At 44.3% G+C, this 23,908-nt stretch overlaps 1 protein-coding gene across 3 annotated transcripts in view; it reads left to right on the top strand.

The window, feature by feature from the left end:
• LOC147608046 (short-chain dehydrogenase TIC 32, chloroplastic-like) overlaps positions 1-23,523 on the top strand; it is a 32,210-nt gene extending 8,687 nt beyond the window's left edge. Inside the window, exon 8 of one of the 3 annotated variants that reach the window (XM_086789668.1) lies at positions 23,189-23,523. In XM_086789668.1, the coding sequence (XP_086645794.1) occupies positions 23,189-23,353 (165 nt within the window). In that variant the 3' untranslated portion in view covers positions 23,354-23,523. Of the gene's footprint in view, positions 1-22,300; positions 22,427-23,188 lie in introns of those variants that run through there. The other 2 variants (XM_086789669.1, XM_086789670.1) reach the window with 2 other exon arrangements.
• Positions 23,524-23,908: the final 385 nt, after the last annotated feature.

Here is a 23,908-nt window from a genome sequence, read left to right as displayed (position 1 = left end):
ATTTCTTTCTTGGACAAGATTATGGACGAATCTGTCCCAGTTTATAGAGAAGAAATATTTGGATATCTCATGGATATAATGCTTTTATGGATAAAAGTCCACCTCTACTCCAAGGTGTGTGGTTAGCACGGAGTATGTGGTAAGAGTTACGGTATACAGGTCTATGGATTCCTGGACTTCTTTTCTAGGGATTTGGATCCATCCTCAAGTTTATGGATTATGTTTATGACTCCCTTTTATTTTGATGGATTAATTCTTTTTGGCTCCCTTTATTTGGGATGCATTGGACTTATGAAACTCATGGTTCACATACCTTGTGTAGTGTTCTCTTGTCCTATGTGCTCTCTTGAAGATTGTTTCTACCATGTGTGGGTGGAACAATAGAGAGTAGATGGAAGGGAACATGGGCACTTCAGAGTGTAGTGTCGAGCACAACATGCCGTGTGTAGTGTTCTCTTGTCCTACGTGCTCTCTTGAAGATTGTTTCTACCATATCTGGGTGGAATAGAGAGTAGATGGAAGGGAACATGGGCACTTGAGAGGGTCGTGTGAGTTGGTGGCTGAAATGCCTACAAACTATTGGTGGCCGAAATGCCTAACTATGTGTAGCAGAAATGCTTATGGAACACCAGGTTATCTATGCCTGCGAGTGATTGTTTTATCTTGTTACTTGAGCCCACCTCTCATCCAAGGTGTGTGGTCAGAGTACCAACACGGAGTGCAAGTGGTAAAGTGGACATAACGTCTGGCTGGCACGGGACTTATGTCTATGCCAAGGGTCATGTGGACTGATGCCTTGTTGGCAGGAGACTTATTTTGTCTCGCCCATTTACTTGGGACATGGATTATGATATCTGGACTTATTCAGCATTCAACCCCTTGGATCATCATCGCTTGGAGCATAAAAGCATACATCAGCATAAGACGCATCATCAACCAGCTCAAGTGTCAACAGCCTAGACATTTCCCAGTCTGAAAGGGGTCTGGTGGACTCCAGGATGTTTAAATATTTGGAAAGTACAAGCTTTGGGAATGGGGGATTATCCTAGAATACAAAGGACCACACTCCTAAAATTTAAGAGAGTTGCTATTTTTGACCCGACTCCGATGGAAATTCTGTTCGCGTCATTACATCTGGAATTGAGCAGATACCAAGAGTTGGCAAAGTGCCTATGACAGAATGTCTACTAGTTGGGATATTTTTAGAGCTAAAGATTATGGGAGAATCCATCTCTTAGATTGGGACATGTGGCAAGAAAGTGGACCAAAGTGAGACAAGTGGCTTGACACTTGTTATAAAGTAGATCAAAGTGAGACAAGTGGCCTCACCCTTGTCACTTCAGCTATTGTGTGGCTCTCCACTTGTCATTGTAGCCTTCTCTTGCCATTTTAGCTCATGGGAGACCTAAATCTATAAATTGGAGCCCTCTCTCTTCATTAATAGAGGCTCATTTGCTGCACACTAGCCTCTACCACCGTTACAGGCTGCCCTAATGATGGCTACTCTCTTTCTCTCTCTCTTGAAGGCTGCCCATGAAGAACCCAGCTGTTGGGGACTGTTTTGGAGGCTTCCATCACGAAGAAATACTGAAGGCAAGGGTATTCAATCATTTATTATGATTTTTAGCCATTGTACTTGTTGTACCAACATTTGTACTTGCTGTATCTATTGTACCAGCCACCGTACCGACTGTACTTGCCCTTGTACCGACTGCACCAGCCATTGTACCTACTGTACTGGCCACTGTACCTATTGTTCCGGCTGAATGGAGAGCTGAACCTGTTGTACTAGCTCTATTGCATGAAGACCCGTGGTTTTTTGGGGAAGAATCAGTATCCACATGGAGGTATATGGATTATGTTATTGGCTCGGCATTTCTACAGCCTATCTTCCGGCTTGGTTGCCTCGTGTTGGGTTGTGTTATGGCATTTGTATATGGATAATCCGGCATCTCCCGTGGGGAGAGTAAGGCCCTCAAAGCTTGTACATGATATTATTCTCCTTGGGTAACGGCCCATTCCGGCCTCTATGCGGTGTCACACGTGCAAGCTCCATTTTTAGTATTTGTGGATGCTGTTGGGTATAAAGTCCCAGTTTCGCCTCCGGACCTTGATCATCGCGTAGCTCTTTTCAAGAGCTTCGCGGCCATATATTTACTTGTACATTTGGCCCCCATTTGGGCCTTGTAACGGCATTCTTTGTATTTGGTCCGCCGGGCGCCCCATAAGTTGGGCGCCCGCCCATACCCTTGTATCACTATAAATACGAGGTCTCCCTTGAGCCTCAATAAGACATTCAAGATATTCTTGAGCATTGTGTGAGTTCTCTCTCTCTCTCTCACTCTCACTCTTCTCTATCTCCTCTGCACTTCCTTGGCTAAGGCTCTTGTGTTTGAGTCATTCTCCTCCAACAACTGGTATCAGAGCTATGGAGGGAAGCTGTATGCAGAAGCTATGGAGTTAGAGGTGTCTTCCACCACTTGACTACGGGATCGTCTGCGTTTTTCGCGTCAAACACCTCCCTTTTTATCATCAAGATGGTGCGTTTTTCTTTCTAGAGTGCTGCGTTTTTTTTTTTTCTCTCCCTCTGCTGCCCCCTTGTGCTGCGTTTCTTCTATCCCTTGCTGCCCCTTGTGCTGCGTTTTTTTTTGCTCTCCATTGCTGCGTTTCTGTGCTGCGTTTTTGGTGCTGCGCTGCTGTAAACAGCAGCGTTTCTGTGGTCTTGTTCTCTGCCTGCTGTACGGCTGCCATCAGCAGCAGCTAGGGCTGCAGCCAGCAGCCCCACGACTACCAGCAGCAGCTAGGGCTGCAGCCAGCAGCCCCACGACCACCAGCAGCAGCCAACGCTGCAGCCAGCAGCCCCAAGGCCACCAGCAAACAGTCCGGGCTGCAGCCAGCAGTCCCACGGCCACTAGCAGCAGCCGTCTCTGCCTCCAGCAGACAGGATCTTCGAGCAACACCAAAGACAGCAACTTTCTGCCCCTCGGCGAGTTTACATCGACATCCGGTGATTCTCTTCCGCCGTCACCTTCACTTGAAGTTGTTTCATCAATCTACGAGCATCCTACAGTCAACCCATATCTGGTACATAACATCTTGCTATTACTTACTTTCTGAAGTGTCAGTTTGATAAGTCATGGCGTCTACAAGTGATCTTAAGGGTCTACTAGAGATTAAGAAGTTTGCAGGCACTGGGTTTGATCTTTGGAAGGTGAGGATTCAGAATATCCTCTATCTGCGGGAATGTGATACTGCACTTGAGCAGTTCAAACCCGCTGCTATGACAGATGATGAATGGGGAATCCTGAACAGAAAGGCCGTTGCCTATCTCCAGATGGCTGTTGCTGATGAGGTTCTAGTAGACCTCAAAGGGCTGACAACAGCCTATGCCGTCTGGGAGAAGCTGAGAAGCACCTATGAAATCACCACGCCAGTGAACCAGGTACATCTCATCAGGAAACTCATGAATATGCAACTTGATGATTCTAAGAATGCAGTAGAGCATATTACTACTTTCACAGGGGTGCTTAATCAGATGCAGGATTCTGGATTGCCTGCTTTTGATGATAAGTTGAAAGCTATCTTTTTGCTCACTACTTTGCCTGACTCTTGGGAAACACTTGTGGTGTCACTTGGGACAAATCCCAACCTAACTTTTGATGGAGTCAGGGGTGCTATTCTCAATGAAGATATCCGGAGGAAGACCTCAGAGACTAGCGGTTCTGCAAATGTCTCACGAGGGAGGACGACCAAGCGGGGAAATACTACTACCAATTCAAAGGGTAGAAGCAAGAGCAAGGGCCAGCAGTCTGATGTTACATGCTACCAGTGTGGTCGTAAAGGCCACAAGAAGCCAGATTGCAAATTTTACAAGATGGAGCAAGACCGGAAGAAGAAATCCAGTCATTCAAATGACAAAAAGAAGGAAAAAGAGAGTAATTCCAGCAAAGCAGAAGAGTTCGAAAAGGACAAGAGCAAGGCCAATGTGGCCTCTGGGGTTGTCATAGAGGAACTGTCTGACTCAGATGATGTGCTATGTGTTTTTTCTGCACTTGATGTTCATAACTTGCATGTCACAGAACCAGATGTTATTCATGCCTTGATGTATGAATCTGATGTGCTTTCACAGACTTGGATTATTGACACAGGTGCCTCTTTTCATGTAACTCCTATCAAGGAGTGTTTTGCAACTTTCACTGCAGGCTCCCGAGGAAAGGTGTTCTTGGGGAATGATCATGCTTGCAATATTGAAGGTATGGGCACCGTGAATTTGACTTTGCAGGATGGTAGTGAGTTTGTGCTGCCAAATGTGAGGTATGTGCCTGGTTTGAAAACCAGTCTCCTGTCTGTGGGCCAGCTTGATGCCTTGGGATACACGGCCATATTTGGAAATGGCACATGGAAATTGACCAAAGGCACAAGGCTGATTTCAAAAGGATGCAAGAAAGGAACATTATATAGCCTTCATGGTCAGGCTTTGTCTGGTAAGTTTATTGCTTTTGCAGAGGTACGCTCCCACATGGAGCTTTGGCATAAGAGACTTGGCCACATGAGCCAAAAGGGTCTCTCCATTTTGTCCTCTTTGAACAAGTTTGATGCAAAAGGAAGCAAGCTTGATTTTTGTAATGATTGCTTGTACGGGAAACAGAATAGGAGTTCTTACTCCTCTCGTGCCTCTCGCAAGGCTGAAAAGTTGGACTTGGTCCACTCTGACATATGCAGCATGCCCATTAAATCTAAAGGTGGTTCAAAGTACTTTGTGTCTTTTGTGGATGATCACTCACGAAAAGTATGGATCACTTTGTTGAAATCTAAGGATGATGCTTTTGCTGCATTTCAAAAGTTTTATGCATTTGTTCATACTCAAACAGGAGTGAAGATTAAATGCTTACGCACTGACAATGGGGGTGAGTTTGTTAGTACTAAATTTCAGAAATTTTGTGATGATAATGGCATTAAGAGGGAACTTACACCCCCCTATAGTCCCTCTTCAAATGGTGTGGCTGAAAGGTATAATCGTACACTGTGTGAAAGAATTCGATGCATGCTGTCCACAGCTAATCTCTCTCAGGATTTTTGGGGAGAAGCCTTGAAAACTGCAGTTCATGTTTGCAATCGATCTCCACACACAGCTTTGAAAGGTGGAATCCCTGAGGAGGTTTGGTCTGGCAAACCGTCCTCATATGCCCACTTACGCATCTTTGGTTGTGATGCATATGTGCATATCCGCAAGGAAGACCGGAACAAGCTTGATGCTAAGTCCGAGAAGGGCACCTTCGTTGGCTACGGTGATGAAGGTGAGATGGGCTACCGTGTGTGGTTGCCATCAACCAGCAAAGTGGTTCGCAGCCGGGATGTTGTATTTTATGAGGCAAAGCTGCTCCGTAATGTTTGTGCCTCTCATGGTGATCAGAAAAAGGTCAAATTTCAGCAAGGGCAGCCACCCATTGATGCTGAAAATGAGCCCCAGGATGCTTCACAAAGGGCTGAAGATAATGAGTCCGTGATATTTGAGCCAGAAGAGGTTGGACAGCCGCTTCATGCTCCTGGAGGTGTAGGGCAGCAACCCCTATATGCTGAAAATCAGGCTGTTCGTGAAAACCCGCAGCCTTTTGATGCTGAAATTATGATTCCTCCCGATATTGACCCCCAACCAGCCAATGATCATTGGGTACGGAGGTCTACTCGCTTTCGGAGGGAACCTCAGCGTTTTGATCCCTCTTTGCAACATGTTTTGCTTACAGATGAGGGTGAGCCTCTTACTTTCAAAGAGGCTAAGTCTTGTGAACTCCGAAACAAGTGGGAGCATGCTATGCAGGAGGAGATTAAGTCTCTACATGCAAATGACACTTGGGACTTGGTTGAGTTGCCCAAAGGAAGGAAGGCTATTCCTAACAAGTGGGTGTACAAAGTCAAGACAGTTGACGGCCAGCCTAAGTATAAAGCCCGCCTTGTTGCTAAGGGCTATGCTCAGAAGGAAGGGATTGATTTTCAGGAGGTCTTCTCTCCTGTGGTCAAAATGACCACCCTTCGTGTTTTGTTTGCTCTCACTGCTGTTTTGGATTTAGAACTGTATCAGATGGATGTAAAGACAGCTTTCTTACATGGTGATTTAGATGAAGAGCTGTATATGAAGCAGCCTGAAGGCTTTGTCATTCCTGGCAAAGAACATCTGGTTTGTAAGCTGAAGCGTAGTCTCTATGGGCTGAAACAAGCCCCGAGGCAGTGGTACAAAAAGTTTGATGCTTTCATGCTTAACCAAAAGTTTAATCGTAGCCATGCAGATCATTGCTTGTATACTAAAACTGATGCAGATGGCAGCCCAGTGATACTTGTGCTGTATGTTGATGACATGCTTCTTGCAGGGAAGAATAAGAGCATTTTGGAAGCTCTTAAGGACCAGCTGAAGTCAGCTTTTGCTATGAAGGACTTGGGTTCAGCTGAACATATTTTGGGTCTTCGGATTAGACGGGACAGAGCACAGAAGTTGCTTTTCCTCTCACAGGAGAAGTATATCCAGAAAGTCCTTGATAGATTTAACATGGCTGATTCTAAGCCTTTGGGTGCTCCATTGCAGCCCTATGTTAAACTATCCAAGGATGATTGCCCAAAAGATGATGATGCAGCCAGTACTATGCGTGGGATCCCTTATGCTTCTGCTTGTGGATCTCTTATGTATGCTATGGTTGCTACACGGCCAGACATTGCTCATTCAGTGGGAGTAGTCAGTCGTTTTATGTCCAACCCTGGCAAAGCACATTGGGATGCTATAAAGTCTATTTTGAGGTACTTGAAGGGGACACAGAAGAAATGCCTTATGTATGGTAAAGGTCCACTTGAGGTGCAGGGTTATTGTGATTCAGACATGGCAGGTGATTCTGATACCCGCAAGTCTACTAGTGGGTACATCTATACTCTTGCAGGTGGTGCTGTTTCTTGGTGCTCTAGACTCCAGAGGATAGTAGCACTTTCTACTACTGAGGCCGAGTACATCTCCGTCACAGAGGCTTCTAAGGAGGCCATTTGGTTAGCACGCCTTGTCACGGAGTTTGGATTGCCAGAGAGGGCTCCGGTCCTTGGTTGTGATAGCCAGAGTGCCATATACCTGGCTAAGAATGCCATGTTTCATGCTCGTACCAAACACATTGATGTACGGTACCACTTCATCAGACAGGTGCTAGATGATGGTTTTGTCGAGCTTTATGTATTATGCAAAGTGATGATGGATATGTGTTAAGGCTGTGGCCATGTTTAAGTATTTTAACATGCATTGATGGTATCAACAAGTGTGTCAAAGGCCCTAGTCCCCCGAGCACCGTCGCCACGAGTTTTATTGGTATCAAAGCATAGGCTTTCTTGGAAGGGGAGGCTTCCTTCTATCAATAAGGAAGAGAAAAGATCTCAAGTGGGGACCACACTTACCATCATTGCTATTAAGCATGGCCAACCTTTTCATAGTCTATGAAGCAAGAGGATGAACAATAGACAGCTTAGTCTAAGGATTTATGAATTCACAAAATTTATCTTGGAAGTATGGAGTCGGCTTTATGTGCACACGTTTAGCACTCTTTCCATATGGATATTGTGGATTATATTATCAAGCTTACAGGCAAGCTATATGGAGATATATCTCGAGATATCTTAAGGATATGGAGAGGAGATATTTCTTTTGGCTTCATGACCAACCTGGCAAAGAACAGCTAAGTATACTTTGAGTTTGCAAAGTTGGTGCTTTTGCTATTTACTATGACGTATTTTTGATGTTCACTAATCCTTGTATAGCCATGCTCTTTTCTAGGAATTTGGATCCATCCTCAGGTTTATGGATTATGTTTTTCGCTCCCTTTTACTGGGATGGATTATTCTTTTTGGCTCCCTTTATTTGGGATGCATTGGACTTATGGAACTCATGGTTCACATACCCTGTGTAGTGTTCTCTTGTCCTACGTGCTCTCCTGAAGATTGTTTCTACCATGTGAGGGTGGAACAATAGAGAGCAGATGGAAGGGAACGTGGGCACCTCAAAGGGTAGTGACAAGCACAACATACCCTGTGTAGTTTTCTCTTGTTCTACGTGCTCTCTTGAAGATTGTTTCTACCATGTGTGGGTGGAACAATAGAGAGCAGATGGAAGGGAACATGGGCACTTAAGAGGGTAGAGTGAGTTGGTGGTCGAAATGCCTATAAACTATGTGCAGCAGAAATGCTTATGGAACACCAGTCTATTTATGCCTGCGAGTGATTGTTTTATCTTGTTACTTGAGCCCACCTCTCATCCAAGGTGTGTGGTCAGAGTACCAACACGGAGTGCAAGTGGTAAAGTGGACATGATACCTGGTTGGCAAGGGACTTGTGTACGCCAAGGGTCATGTGGATTGGCACATGTTTGTGTGCTTTGAGCTTGGATTATGATATCTGGACTTATGGGACTGTTTTGTCTCGCCCATTTTTTTGGGATATGGATTTATTTATCTTTATGCCATATTAGAATCACTATCTGCCCATATAGAGGCCAAGAGGTTCATTGTTCATCTCACCATGCATGTGGCTTCATGTTGGGATTGTGAGAGGGTAATTCAATGAACACTCCACCATACACATGGATTCGTGTTGCGATTGTGGAGTGAGTGTTTCATTGTTTCCACACCATGCTTGTTGATCAGAGTTGGGATTGTATGGGAGAACATGGGAACTGTTGGGATTGGGAGAAAGGATTGCCAGAACTATGGAGAACCAGGTTTTCTGTCACCATGGTTTGTGCTCTTGAATGGCACCACTTTGTGTGCATAGCACATGTTTCTGTGTGAGGCACTAGTTTCATGTGCATGGTACTTATTTAAGTGTCTTAGCACCTGGTTGGTGATTTTCATTGGTATATGATTATCTCATTGATATTGGTGATTGAGACACAATTGGCTCTTGTGCCTGTGTCTAGCATATCTTCCATGGAATTCTCGCCCATTTATTTTGGGACATGATTTTGATATTGGTATTATGGAGACTTATTTGGTCTCACCCATTTCTTTGGGACATGGATTCTTCAGTTATATTGGATTTTTGAGACTGTCTCGTCTCGCCCAATCGATGGGACATGATTATATCTTGAATATATGGCTTGAAGCTTAAAGTTGCGGACAACTTTTAAGAAGCTGGGGAGGATGTCACCAGCCTAGACATTTCCCAGTTTGAAAGGGGTCTGGTGGACTCCAGGATGTTTAAATATTTGGAAAGTACAAGCTTTGGGAATGGGGGATTATCCTAGAATACCAAGGACCACACTCCTAAAATTTAAGAGAGTTGCTATTTTTGACCCGACTCCGATGGAAATTCTGTTTGCGTCATTACATCTGGAATTGAGCAGATACCAAGAGTTGGCAAAGTGCCTATGACAAAATGTCTACTAGTTGGGATATTTTTAGAGCTAAAGATTATGGGAGAATCCATCTCTTAGATTGGGACATGTGGCAAGAAAGTGGACCAAAGTGAGACAAGTGGCTTGACACTTGTTGTAAAGTAGATCAAAGTGAGACAAGTGGCCTCACCCTTGTCACTTCAGCTATTGTGTGGCTCTCCACTTGTCATTGTAGCCTTCTCTTGCCATTTTAGCTCATGGGAGGCCTAAATCTATAAACTCTCTTCATTAATAGAGGCTCATTTGCTGCACACTAGTCTCTACCACCGTTACAGGCTGCCCTAATGATGGCTATTCTCTTTCTCTCTCTCTTGAAGGCTGCCCATGAAGAACACCGGCTGTTGGGGACTGTTTTGGAGGCTTCCATCACGAAGAAATACTGAAGGCAAGGGTATTCAATCATTTATTATGATTTCTAGCCATTGTACTTGTTGTACGAGCATTTGTACTTGCTGTACCTATTGTACCAGCCACCGTACTGGCTGTACCAGCCACTGTTCTGGCTGTACCAGCCCTTGTACCGGCTGCACCAGCCATTGTACTTACTGTACTGGCCACTGTACCTATTGTTCTGGCTGAATGGAGAGCTGAACCTGTTGTACTAGCTCTATTGCATGAAGACCCGTGGTTTTTTGGGGAAGAATCAATACCCACACGGAGGTATATGGATTATGTTGTTGGCTCGTCATTTCTACAGCCTATCTTCCGGCTTGGTTGCCTCGTGTTGGGTTGTGTTATGGCATTTGTATATGGATAATCCAGCATCTCCCGTGGGGAGAGTAGGGCCCTCAAAGCTTGTTGATATTATTCTCTTTGGGTAATAAAATACTCCAAGGGGGGGGTCGGCCCATTCCGGCCTCTATGCGGTGTCACACGTGCAAGCTCCATTTTCAGCATTTGTGGATGTTTTGTCCAGCTTTATGTTTTATGCAAAGTGATGATGGATATGTGTTAAGGCTGTGGCCATGTTTAAGTGTTTTAACATGCATTGATGGTATCAACAAGTGTGTCAAAGGCCCTAGTCTCCCGGGCACCGCCGCCGCGAGTTTCACCAAGGAAGAAGCGCTTCAGCCCTTGCGTTTCTCAGTCTACAGTAGATAGTGCAGTCTGACTCTTGGTCTTTAGAAGGTCTTGCGTTTGGCTTATCTACAATCCAAAGTCAATCATTCTCTTGAAAGTAATAAAGCAAATACTCCTAGCAATAGGAGGGGGCTCTTCAGTGGGTAATTTGGGACCCAATAAGGTGTACATCTCTCTCTCTCTCTCTCTCTCTCTCTCAAAGTGTGAAGTGACAAAGTGGTTTGCGAAAGACTCGCGAAACTTAGGATAAAGAAGACGGTGTGAGACTTTGTGTGACAGGATTCTACATCTATACATAATTTTGCAGCATGTTACAACTGGCCTCACTGGAATTTGAGAACCTGAGAAGGAATCTTGATGGGATAACGGCCTCCAAACCAGAGAAGCTAGAGGTGGGACCCTCGAAGTGATTAGGGAGGGAGGGGGGCGGGGGTGTGGGGCATCACCGAACAGGTGGATGTTTCGATAAATGCTCGAAATGGTTCTGTGACAGACCCGAATCCTCTTGTACTCTGCCAGCTTGGCGCGCACGGTGATGCCGCTGAGCTTTGGAAGTCGGTTGGCGGCTCTGGCACGGGCCAATGGTTTGCCACTCTCTGGTAGTAGAGTCGTCTGCGGCCGGGTCCTGGTGCTCTGCTGCCTGAGGGCCTACATCTCTCCCGGCCTCCTCAAGATGATTTGAGTTGGGACTAGGGGGAACCATTGGAGGCGGTCTCGTGGAGTAGTGACGAGGACAAGCCCTAGCGAGATGTCTCATTTTCTTGCATATGAAGCATTGGTCTGGGAGGTTTGAGTACTCTATTCTCTGTAGAATGGGGTCTCCTTGGAGGCAAGGAAGGGATATGACATGAGGCACTGTCTTCGGCGAGGCAATATATATGCGAAAGGATGGAATCTCAGTTGCCTTGTGAGGGCCAAAGTGACGGGGGGGGGGGGGGGGGGGGGTTCCATCACTCTCCCAATGGGTCCACCATTCAATGGGAGAAGGGGAAGGGCAAGAGGGAGCGCAGGTGGGAACAGTGTGGAAGGTGGAGACGGAGTGAAGGTGGGGGCAGTGCAGCTCAAAGGGGGGTGCCCAGGTAGACATCCCTCACTTTTGCTTTGAATCGTTGAAATGATCAAAAACTTAGTTTTTAGCTTCCAAAACATATATCCAAACCTTCCTTGAATAGTCATCAACGAAGATTATGTAATATCTCGCTTCTCCAATGCTTTGTGTTTGTGTTGGACTCCATAAATCCGTGTGTATAAGCTTCAAAGGCTTTTGATGAATATATTCTTCTTTGTTGAAAGGCTTTTTTGATGACTTTGCTAATTCACATGGTTCACATAATCCGGATAATGATTGTTCTTTGAGAGTTGGCAATCCCTTTACCAAACCTTTGTAAGCTATCTCCTTCAATGGAGAGATACTATCTCTGACATTCTTGTATATGTACATGTCTCTGATGTAGGTGTAACACGCGGAAGCTCTGGGAGTCTTCTTTCAGCCCTAAACACCATCTAGAAAATGCTGATGCAAAAACGCAGACATAAGGGAGAGAGAGAGAGAGAGAGAGAGAGAGAGAGAGAGAGAGGCTGGAAATTCAGTATATTCTTATGGTACAAAAAGGTACCCTAATCTACAGCCATAGGCTGCCTTACATAATAAAAGGTGGAATACACCAAAATCTATCCTACTCTAATAAGGACCCAACTCAAAGGAGTTGAATGATTAACACAATGAGCACATATGTCTATTTATAGGCCTCTTGGACCCCTTGGAGTGCTGGCCGACTGCTGGTCGGCCAGCCGACTGGACCATATATCAAAAACGTTGATGTGCCTGTCTTCCTTGCAGTCAACAGTCTTCTCTTGCAGCCGACAAGTCTTCTGGTTCTTCTCCAAGTCCACACTAGCCACTTCTGCACCTTATGCTCCAACTTCTGGTTCTAAATGCTCTTTTTTTGGTTGCTCCTTCTGGATCATATTCTGAGAATGTCCATGGCAATTCACATGACATCCCCCTCTGCTAAACTTGATGACGGGATTCCAACTTTTTCCTTGGATGACTGTCATCATCCCATTCTGTTCCGGGAGTCCCTCTGTCACCCATCCATCCCTGGCAACCCTTTTCTCTCGAAACCCGGCCTGGTCTCCAAAACCACTCTGACTCTGAATAAGATCTATGCATCTGTTCCATCCAGTCCCCTATCCGCTCGTGCCCTGACTCTGAACACTGTCTTGGTCTTCATTCCTGAGAAATGAGTCTGGCACTCTCACATCACCCCTTGGAGGATAATCCTCGAAACCTATCTGGCTCACAGGACTGCCATCCCCTTTGGCTTTGTGGAACACCACCAACAAACCTCTTGGGAGCTCTTCCTGTTCCTGTGTTTCTTGCCTTGGGCTTCGTATCCGTGTTCTTTCCTGTACCTTGGACCTGTACACCATCATATGGGACTGAATCAGTGTTTAGCTTTGCTGAGCCTGACGCTCTGATACCAGTGTAATGATGGGGAGAAACCTGAATTAGGGTTACAGTTCATTCATGGGAGACATACACAGAGAAGCAAGGGAGAGAGAGAGAGAGATGTGGGGATAAGTCAACTCATGAGAAGCATGAGTGTGTGATTCCCCTATCACACATGTATATTGCACTAGTACACATAGTGCACTTAGTACATTAAAAGTACTAAGTGTACTATGTACTATAACTTATGGGCTTGTACACACTATAAGGGTGGGCATAACGCCTTTACCCCAACAACCTCCCACTTAAAGGCAAAGTGCCCTTAAGTAAAGGAAAAGAAAAAATCAGCATGTACATGATAATATACAAGGCCATATCAAGGCTGAAAATGGCCTCATCCAATGCCCATCAAGTGTCTGCAATGAGCAAACCGCTCCGAAGGCAAACTCTTCGTCAACAGATCAGCCGGGTTGTCATCCGTGTGAATCTTAACAAGCTGAATTTGCTTGTTCTCTATCACCTCTCTGATGAAGTGATACTTCACATCCACATGCTTCGTCTTTGCATGAAAGACAGGGTTCTTTGCCAACTGAATGGCACTCTGACTGTCACAATGCAACAATGGAATATCCCCTGTATAGCCCAAATCAACCACTAACCGAGATAGCCATAATGCCTCCTTGCAAGCCTCTGTGGCTGCAATATACTCGGCCTCTGTAGTAGATAAGGCAGTGCACTTCTGCATCCTGGATATCCATGACACAGCACCTCCTGTGAATGTAAATACATAACCGGTAGTAGACTTCCGGTTATCTGGATGACCGGCATAATCCGAATCCGTGTAACCATGCACTAATGCATCCTGTTTGCCAAAGCAAATGCACAAATCCTGTGTGCCCTTCAGGTATCTCATGACACCTTTCACTGCTTCCCAATGCTTCTTGCCAGGGTTGGCCATGTATCTAGAAACCACTCCCACTGCAAATGCAATGTCCGGCCTAGTAGCAACCATGGCATACATGAGACTGCCACAAGCTGAAGCATACGGAATCTTGGCCATATCAGCCCTGTCTCTATCTGACTGTGGGCTGTCCATAGCACTGAGTTTCACATATGGAGGCAAAGGAGTACTAGCCTTCTTCCCCCCGTCCATATTGAACCTCTGCAAAACTTTGCCAATATATTCCTTCTGAGACAAATACAACACATGCTGATTTCTGTCCCGAAGTATCCGCATACCCAAGATGTGATTTGCATCACCCAGATCCTTCATATCAAAGGTCTCATGCAGCCTCTTTTTCAATGCATCCATCTCTTTATGAGATTTCCCGGCAATCAACATATCATCAACATACAAAATGAGAATCAAGAGACTGCCATCCAAAGCTTTCTTGGTGTACAAGCAGTGATCTATGTCACTTCTCCTGAATTTCTGAGATTTCATGAATGTATCAAATTTATGATACCATTCTCTTGGTGCCTGTTTGAGCCCATAAAGACTCTTTTTCAGCTTGCATACAAGCTTCTCCTTTCCACTCACTGCATAACCCTCTGGCTGCTGCATATATATCTCCTCATGGAGATCACCGTGAAGAAAAGCAGTCTTCACATCCATCTGAATCAAGTCCAGATCATCATGCGCAACCAAAGCCAACACAGCTCTAAGTGTGGTCATTTTGACCACTGGAGAGAAGATCTCATCAAAGTCCACACCATATTCCTGCTTGAAGCCCTTAGCCACTAACCTGGCTTTGTATCTTGGCTTTGCATCTGGTGCAACTTTGAGCCTGTATACCCACTTGCATGGCAAAACCTTCTTGCCTGCAGGCAAAGGCACCAACTTCCAAGTTCCATTTTTATGCAGAGAATCCATCTCTGATTTCATGGCACGCTCCCATAGAGCTTTGTCTGCCCTCTGTAAAGCCTCTTTGTAACATGAGGGCTCCCCACAGTCAGTAAGCATCAAATAGTCAACCCCTGGAACAAACCTGTCAGGGGCTCTGGAGGGTCTTGTGGACCTCCGTACCCAATGACCATCATTTGCAGGTTGCTGTCCAGCCTGCATATCACCCATTGGTGGCTCCTGTTCCATGCCATAAGGCTGAAAAATCATGCCCGGTATCTCCTCTAACTGTGGTATATCCATAGGGATATCTTCTGCCATCTCTGGCTGTCCATTTGGACCATTTTCAGCACCATTTAAGGGCTGGTTTTCCTGCTGTAATGGCTGATTTACAGCCCTTTGTTGTTGTCCATGATGTCCATCATCATCAAAGATGACTCTGCCAGGCTCCTGTTGCCTTGCAGGCTCCTTATACATGCATGTTTCATCAAAAATGACATCATTGCTGCGTATGATCTTTCTATTTATGGGATCCCAAAGTCTATACCCCATTTCACCTCTGTCACCATATCCTAGGAATATGCATTTGTGAGACTTGGGATCAAGTTTGGTGCGCATTTCCCTGCGTATGTGCACGTACGCAACGCAACCAAACACTCTCAAGTGCTTGTATGACGGAGGCTTCCCTGTCCATACTTCTTCTGGCACTTTCCCACCAAGCCTCGTGTTAGGTGACCTGTTTATAAGGTGAACGGCTGTCATAACAGCTTCAGCCCAAAAACCATGAGGTAATGCAGCATGTGACAACATAGAACGGACCTTCTCCTGTATGGTCCTGTTCATCCTCTCTGCTGTCCCGTTTTGTGGAGGATCATAAGGAGTAGAGAGCTCCCTCTTGATGCCTTTAGCATCACAAAAGTCCTGAAACTGTTTGGACGTATACTCTCCACCATTGTCGGAACGCAAAGCCTTCAGTGTTTTGCCAGTTTGATTCTCAACAAGAGCAACAAACTTCTGAAACACTGAGAATGTATCACTCTTCAAGCGAAGAGGATAGACCCACACCTTGCGTGTGGCATCATCAATAAAAGACACAAAATATTTTGCCCCTCCCAAAGAAAGCTGAGGCATCTCACATACATCTGTATGCACAAGCTCTAACTGAGCATCTTTCTGTCCAAGAGCTTTCTTATGGGGGCACTGTAGTTGCCTACCATATATACAATGCTCACAAAACTGAAAACTTGAAAACTTTAGAGAAGGCAAGTAACCCAAACGAGACAATTGCTCCATTCCCTTGACACTCATGTGTCCCAACCGGCTATGCCACATAGAAATTTCCGGCAGCTCGGTTGCATTTACATTCGCATGGTGACAAACACCTGCATGCATAAAGTAAAGAGTGTCCACCTTAGAGCCTCTGGCAACAACCAGTGAGCCCTTACTAATCTTCCACTTTCCACTACCAAATGTGGTAACATAATCAGCATCATCAAGCTGTCCAGTAGAAAGCAGATTCTTCTTGATCTCAGGCACATGCCTGACATCATGAAGCATAAGCTGTGAGCCATCTGAAAATACAAGCCTCACATCACCTCTGCCAAGAATTTTGCATGCATGGTTATCACCCAAATAAACCACTCCTTCATTGCCAGCAGTGTATCTGACAAACAAGTCTCTGCAACCTGTGACATGAAAGGAGGCACCTGAATCAATGATCCATGAGTGCATACCATGACCACCTGTAAGAAGTGAATGGGCATCAAGTGAAGACGTAAAGAGGACCTCATCCTCACTGCTACCTGCATGTGACACATTGATTTCTTCGATCTTGACTCCACTTTTGCCCTTTGGCTTTACATCTTTGGCTTCATCCTTCTCTTTGTCTTTGCCTTTTCCCTTTTCTTTTTGATCATTTTTCCATTTGTAGCATTGCTTTTTAATGTGTCCCTTCTTGCCACAATAATGGCATTCCAAATCCTTTTTGGAGCGAGACTTGCTCCTTCCCCTTTCTTGGCTTTTCCCCCTTTGCTGGGATCTCCCACGTGCATTCATTGCATTGGACTTTCCAACAGAGTTGTTTTTCCTGTTCATCTCTTCTTGAAGAAGAGCACCCTCAACATCTGCATATGACAGCATAGCATTCGAATTGCTAGTGGCTGTCCTGAATGTGTCCCAACTCTCTGGCAAAGTGCATAACAAAAAAGTGGCTTTGAACTCATCGTCCATTGCCAACTTTTGATTGATGACTTGGCTGACAATACCATTAAACTCATTGAGATGGGCTGTCATAGAAGCCCCTTCCTTCATCTGAAGACCTATGAGTTTCTTCAACCAATACACTTTGCTTGAGGCACTTTGTTGGGCATACAAGTCCTGCAATCTCTGCCACATTCCCCAAGCTGTCTTCTCTTCACGAATGCTGAAAAGTAATGAGTCTGACACAGACAACATGATAGTAGATCTTGCCAGCTCATCCATATCTTCCCACTCTTCAGCTGTAAGAGAAGCGGGCATCACACCCCTTTCTTTGATAGGTTTGTGCTGCTTTTTCTGGAGCAACACATTGTAGCACTGGGTTTGCCAAATATCATAATTATGCGAGCCTTCAAGCTTCTTGATGTGAAGCAATGAAGAGCTCTCACCTGTGGTTGCCATAGCAAAATGCAACCTGTCAATGCCTGACTCCCTGCAAATGTGCAAACACTGCACCAAAAGATGTGCAAACACTGCACCCAAAGCACACAAAGTGCTCACAAATGTTCTCCCAAGCTTTATCTCCCACTGCGGAAGCAAGAATGCAACTTTTCTCCCACTTTTTGTGATGAAAACACCAAAATCTGGTTGCTGCAGATTTTGGACAGCACCTTAAATGTGCTCTTTTGCCCTTCCGAAGTACTGTACAACAGTACCAAGTGCTTACAAATGATGTACCAAACCTGTACCGGCAATTTCAGCAGCTGAAATTGAATCTTTTGGTCACTCAAAACAGTGTACAGTCATGCCAAAACATGCACAAAGCTGTGCCAAATCTGTACCAGCAGGTACAATAGCAATAAATGCTCTCCTGGCTGTCCAAATGAGTGAAAATCAGATTTTTACAGTCACGAACACTGCATACAACAGTCCCGAACAGAAATTGGGCAAAAGCCCCTTGATTGCAAGCTGATTTTTGAGGATTCAAGGCATAAATGTCTTGCCTGCTGCTTTGCCAAGCTCAACAAGCATACAAACTTGAAAAGCCCCTTGATTTGAGATCAATTTCTGATCATGCATGGTACATTGGCGCACATGAAGGCATCCAGAGTGTTCACGATGCTTCCCCCTGGCCACATATACATCAAATACATGAAAGCCCCTTGATTTACAGGCATATTGAGTGCTTGTAAGGCATCAACACATTATCCATAGCATCAAATGCGATTGCCTGCATGCAAATCAACCAAATCGGCACAAAAGCCCCTTGATTTGCACTGCAATTTGCTGCAATTTTGCCCAAATGTGCGATTTTTCACATCATACAGCATGTATGAGTGCTTAATTGCACAATTACATCAAAAGCCCCAAATTTCGACATCCAATTTCTTGCAAATTGATCCTGATTTGACCAATTTCCTGCAAATTTATCCTGATTGTGACCAATGTCACCCAATTTTGCCAATTTTGCTCAAAAATTGAGCAATTGGGCACCTGTACCTGCTCAATTGTTGATTGTACTTGCTCAATTGCAAATCCCAAAAAAAAAATTGAGGCAAATACCTTGTAATTTCTGATTTTTGTTGCAGGGAAGGAGGGCGTCGATTTTGCTGTTGATGCTGCTGCTCGTCAGGCTTCTGTGCAGGTGGGGGGGCACTTCTAATGCTGGTGCTTTCTTCTGAGATTGTATTGGTGCCAGTCTAAGCGATAGTGCGACTTCTGGGCAGTCTCGTCGATTGAAGACAGGCGTGGGTTTCTCTGGCTCCCACTCTCTCAAGATTCTTGGCGGTGAGAGACGACTGTTTCTGGCATAGCCATAGCTGATCGATTACTTCCAAATCGTCTGGGCCCTCCTTTGCTTTGGCTTCTTGTTGCAATGGCTTTTGCTTGGTCTGGTTCTGGTTCGCTCCACGCTTACGCAGCCTGTGTTCGCTCCACGCTTATGCAGCCTGTGTTCGCCTTGTTGACGTATTCGCATTCTTCGCCAATGTTCGGCTGGCTGCTCACGCTCGACGCCCAGCGCTACAAGCCTTAGCTAATGCTTCGCCGTGCGCTTCTATTCGCTTGAAGTCGACGGGCTTGCTGCTTTGTAGAGCTACCCGCTTAGCGCCAGTGGGCAGCCCGCCTGGCTGCTGGGCAGCCCTCGCTTGGCTGCTGGGCAGCTGGGGCAGTCCACGCTGCTGGCTGCTCTCTCAACCCACCTGTCTGCGACTGGTCACACAGTCGACCAGTAACCAGCGCTGCACAAGGGCGACCAGCGACAAGTTCTGATGCAGCACGCGACTGTTCTCTGCAGTGACAAAACCCTAGAAAAATAACTAGCTCTGATACCAGTTGATGGGGAGAAACCTGAATTAGGGTTACAGTTCATTCATGGGAGACATACACAGAGAAGCAAGGGAGAGAGAGAGAGAGATGTGGGGATAAGTCAACTCATGAGAAGCATGAGTGTGTGATTCCCCTATCACACATGTATATTGCACTAGTACACATAGTGCACTTAGTACATTAAAAGTACTAAGTGTACTATGTACTATAACTTATGGGCTTGTACACACTATAAGGGTGGGCATAACGCCTTTACCCCAACATGTAACACGCGGAAGCTCTGGGAGTCTTCTTTCAGCCCTAAACACCATCTAGAACATGCTGATGCAAAAACGCAGACAGAAGGGAGAGTAGAGAGAGAGATATGCTGGGAATTCAATATATTCTTATGGTACAAAAAGGTACCCTAATCTACAGCCATAGGCTGACTTACATAAAAGGTGGAATACACCAAAATTTGTCCTACTCTAAGGACCCATGAGCACATATGCCTATTTATAGGCCTCTTGGGCCCCTTGGAGTGCTGGCCGACTGGACCATATATAAAAAACGCTGATGCGCCTGTCTTCCTTGCAGCCGATAGTCTTATCTTGCAGCCGATAGGTCTTTTGGTTCTTCTCCAAGTCCACACTAGCCACTTCTGCATCTTATGCTCCAACTTTTGGTTCTAAATGCTCTTTTTCTGGCTGCTCCTTCTGGATCATCTTCTGAGAATGTCCATGGCAATTCTTGCACATGACATTCTTGTATATGTACATGTCTCTGACGCAAGCATCCATACAAAATAAACATTCTTCCAACCTTTTCACCTCTTGCTAGAACCTTAAGTGTGCTATAGTCTTGCACAAAACACCCATCTCGATTCATTGTTACTTGCATATTTGCTCCACAATCTATCCAAGTGACACCAAATTCTTTGTAATGCCTCAAAACATAAAGAACATTGCTTAAATGTTGAACTCCTCCTTTGGGATTTACTCCCAATGCGAGTAGTAGGATGTGGTGTATCATCTCCAGTGGATACACTGGTCTTCTTAGTGACTTCTTGCTTTGATGTAAACAAGTCTTCTCTTCACTCATGTGATTTGTACATGTTGAATCTATGTACCATTTGTCTTTTTCCAAAGACTTCACCATTGACTGATGACGCATAGTAAACAAGTTATATTTGTCTTCTTCTTTTCTCTCTCCTTTTGTCGAGGCATAATTCCCTTGCTTCAAAGTGCCATAACTAATGTCTCTTTTCTTCGAAAAACAATCTCGAGCCCAATGGTCTATCTTGCCACAATAATTGCAAGCATCTTTAATGTTTTTTCCTCTTTCGCCATTATAACCTCTTGGATGTGAGGATCGTCTTCCACCTCGTGTTCCTTTGACTCCCATTATTTGTGGAGTCCTCATGGCTATTGTTACCTTTGCCTCTTCCGAAGTTGCCACCTCTTTGGCCTTGACGACCTCATCCTTGGCCTCTTCCTCTAGCTTTTGATGAGCTTCTCTCGAGTATTTGTTCTTCAAGAATCATCTTTGCACAAGTTTCTCAAAGTTCGACAACCTATCTCGAGATAAGATAGATGTTCTGAATATCTTGAAGTCTCTTCCAAGACCTCTAATAATGCATGTCTCTACCATTTCTTCGTCTTCAATTGGCTCACCAATCATGGCCAGATGATCACATATATTTGTGATCTTTGCAACATAGTCAAACACTGACAAGTTCTTCTTCTCAATCGTATGCAACTCTCCTTTGAGTTGTATCTTGCGAGACTTTGACACACTTTTAAACATAATTGAGAGTGTATCCCACATATCAATAGCCGATTCATAATGTTTGATGTATGGAATTATTGTTTGACTCCTGTCTGAGCAATAATACTCATCACCTTCTTCCCCTTTAATTGCCATGCTTTAACATGTATTTCATACTCTCTTCGTAAACTTTGTTGAGTCTCACGAATTTGATCATCTCTTTCTTCAGCTTCTCTCCTACTAGTAGTTCTAGTGGCATGTTTGGCATTGCATCGACTCTAGTGAGTATATCCCAAAGATCATAAGATTGAAGGAATATTTTGATTTTGAAACTCCAAGCTTGATAGTTGTTCTTTTCAAGCTTTTCAATGGTGTTAATTTGTAGCTTTGCCATGATGATGAGGATAAAGTGCCAACGTAGAGGGTAATAGAAGTGAAAGATTTAAAGAAGAAGTTGATAGGGTGGATGAGAGGGGTGCATCGAGGATTGATTTCTGAAAAAGTAACAAGACTTCCAAAAGCAAATCCCTTTGTGTTGATTTCTCATTCTCCCTCCTTTGTGAAATCACCTTGTGAAATGCTTTTTACTTCTTCCCTTGAAGTGCTTTTTGTTTTTAATGCTTTCGAAGTACAATAATGTACTTTTTGCCTTTTTATGGCTGTCGAAGTTTGGTGAGTCTCTTGAATTTTTTGAAATATGCAAAAATATATTTTTGTAAACAAAACACCAAAACGGCCGTGCGGATGTCCGCTAGGGCCCGGCCAAGCCCGTTGGATTCATGTGGAAACCGCCCACAAGAGTCGCAGCAGCGCCACGGGCAACCAATCAAGCCACAAGCTACCACAAGGGCTCAACTCAATGTGTGTACAAAAGCGCGAGCAAGCTGTAGCGGGACTCGAACCCACACCGGTAGATGGCAAGCCAACAACCACGAGCTAGCTAAGAAGGCCATGCGACTTCATGTGCTGAGGTGGACATCTCATCATCTCTGTCTTCCCTCCCTCTCTAGAAGTAGGTGGCCCTCTTCATGAGCCTCTTTGGCTGTATTTTCTGCCACTCTCTCGTTTCCAACTCCATATCCAAGCTTGCTAGTGTGTTTTCCAAGCTTCCCAAAGTGTTTCCAACTGGTGTTCACTCTCCTACACACTCCCACTGTCTGAAATTCAGCAAAACAGCTCTTATATTTGTTGTAATTTTTGGTCTTTTGGCTGAAAAACCTAATTTCAGCCTTCCTTTCTCAAGTTGAACCATAGGGGAAGCTTTCCAAGGGTTCTTTTCATCCTCTTGAAGACTTTTGTCGTAAAGGATTGCGATAGATTGAAGATTTCAACACTCCAGATGCTTCTATCGTGAAGACTTTTGTTGCCATCAACTCTACTTGCAATTGGTAAGCTTTAATGTCCAATTATGAAAGCAAGTAGTAGGAGGGAGGAGGAGGACTCCATGTTCACATACCCTGTGTAATGTTCTCTTGACCTACGTGCTCTCTTACAGATTGTTACTACCATGTGTTGGTGGAACAATAAGTAGACGGTAGGGAACATGGGCACTTGAGAGGGTAGTGTGAGTTGTAGATCTACACTGACAACCATATTGTTTGCAATACTGTATTCATATACATTGGTATGGAAATTTGGTCAGAAATGCCCATGACACTATGTACTTGATTCTCCCAAGATGAATATACACTATTTGAGGGAGGGGTCTACCATTCCGGCTTATTGTGCGTCTCTTGTCAATTCAGCAAATTACATCTTGTATTGAGCATGTTTTCCATTAAGTCGGTGTGTATTATTTAAGTGTATTGATTAGCATTGTAGCATTCCACACCGATTGGTGGAATTACATTTAAAACTTGATGAAGCCTGAATCTCGACTTGGTTATTATGCTTGGCTCAATTGCCTTATATACATGTTTACAAAAAAGCAAATTGCTTTACTCAAAAAAAAAATAAAAATCTAAAACATGCTTTCTTATTTTACAATTGCTTTAAAAAATAACTAGCTAAGAGCTTTTTTCTATGCTCTACATTACTTGAGCTTGTTTTCTTTAACATATGAGAGAGAGAGAGAGAGAGAGAGAGAGAGAGAGAGAGTTCTTACTTGTGCAGCTTCTTGATATTGACTTAGGGTGCTGCAACACAATGCTTTCTGGCCCTGCATCCTTTTGTCAAAGGTGTTAGTGGCAAGTTTTTTACCAATTGCAACGAGTCAAAGCCTAGTGGCTATGCAAGCGACCCAAAACTGGCAAAGACTTTGTGGGAGTTTAGTGAGAAGATAACTTCTGGAGAATAGGGAAAATAAAGTGGAATTGGAGGCTTGGATGTTTTTTTTGTGGTTTTTTTATCAAGTATGTTGTACAAAGGCAGGTCGGATGTAAAACCAATGTTTTTTAGTTTCAATCCTGTAGTTATGGATTTGTTTCTTCAACTTAAGTTTCAATGCTTAACTAACTCATTGGTAGAGATGGTCTAGAACATTACACTGCATGCTAGGCTCTCTTGAATTTCTTGGCTTTAATAAGTTTTTGCATGTTGTTAATGGACTAAATATCTTCTTTTCTCTTTCAAAATTGTATCCTTTTCTTTTATCTCAAAAATAGGATTATGGCTACACTTTTATTGTGAATTCCTCAAGTCTTCAAAAAGAAAGGATTATGGTTATGATTATGCTTTTATATTGAATTCCAGAAGTCTTCTATCCAATTTGTGTGGATGGATAGTTCACTCTGGATGCTAACTCAAGCCATGATGTAAACAGTGAGAAAATTCTTTGTTATTTAGTATAGAAAGGACACATTAGACAAAATATGCAGTGAAAAATCTTTACCAAAAGAGCTGGCAAATCCTT

This window comes from Cibotium barometz, chromosome 54, assembly GCF_041138505.1.
Source record: "Cibotium barometz isolate CiBa-2024 chromosome 54, ASM4113850v1, whole genome shotgun sequence".
Lineage (NCBI taxonomy): Eukaryota > Viridiplantae > Streptophyta > Polypodiopsida > Cyatheales > Cibotiaceae > Cibotium > Cibotium barometz.
The sequence above is the reverse complement of the archived record's forward strand: the minus strand, read 5'-3'. Positions and strand labels throughout refer to the sequence as shown.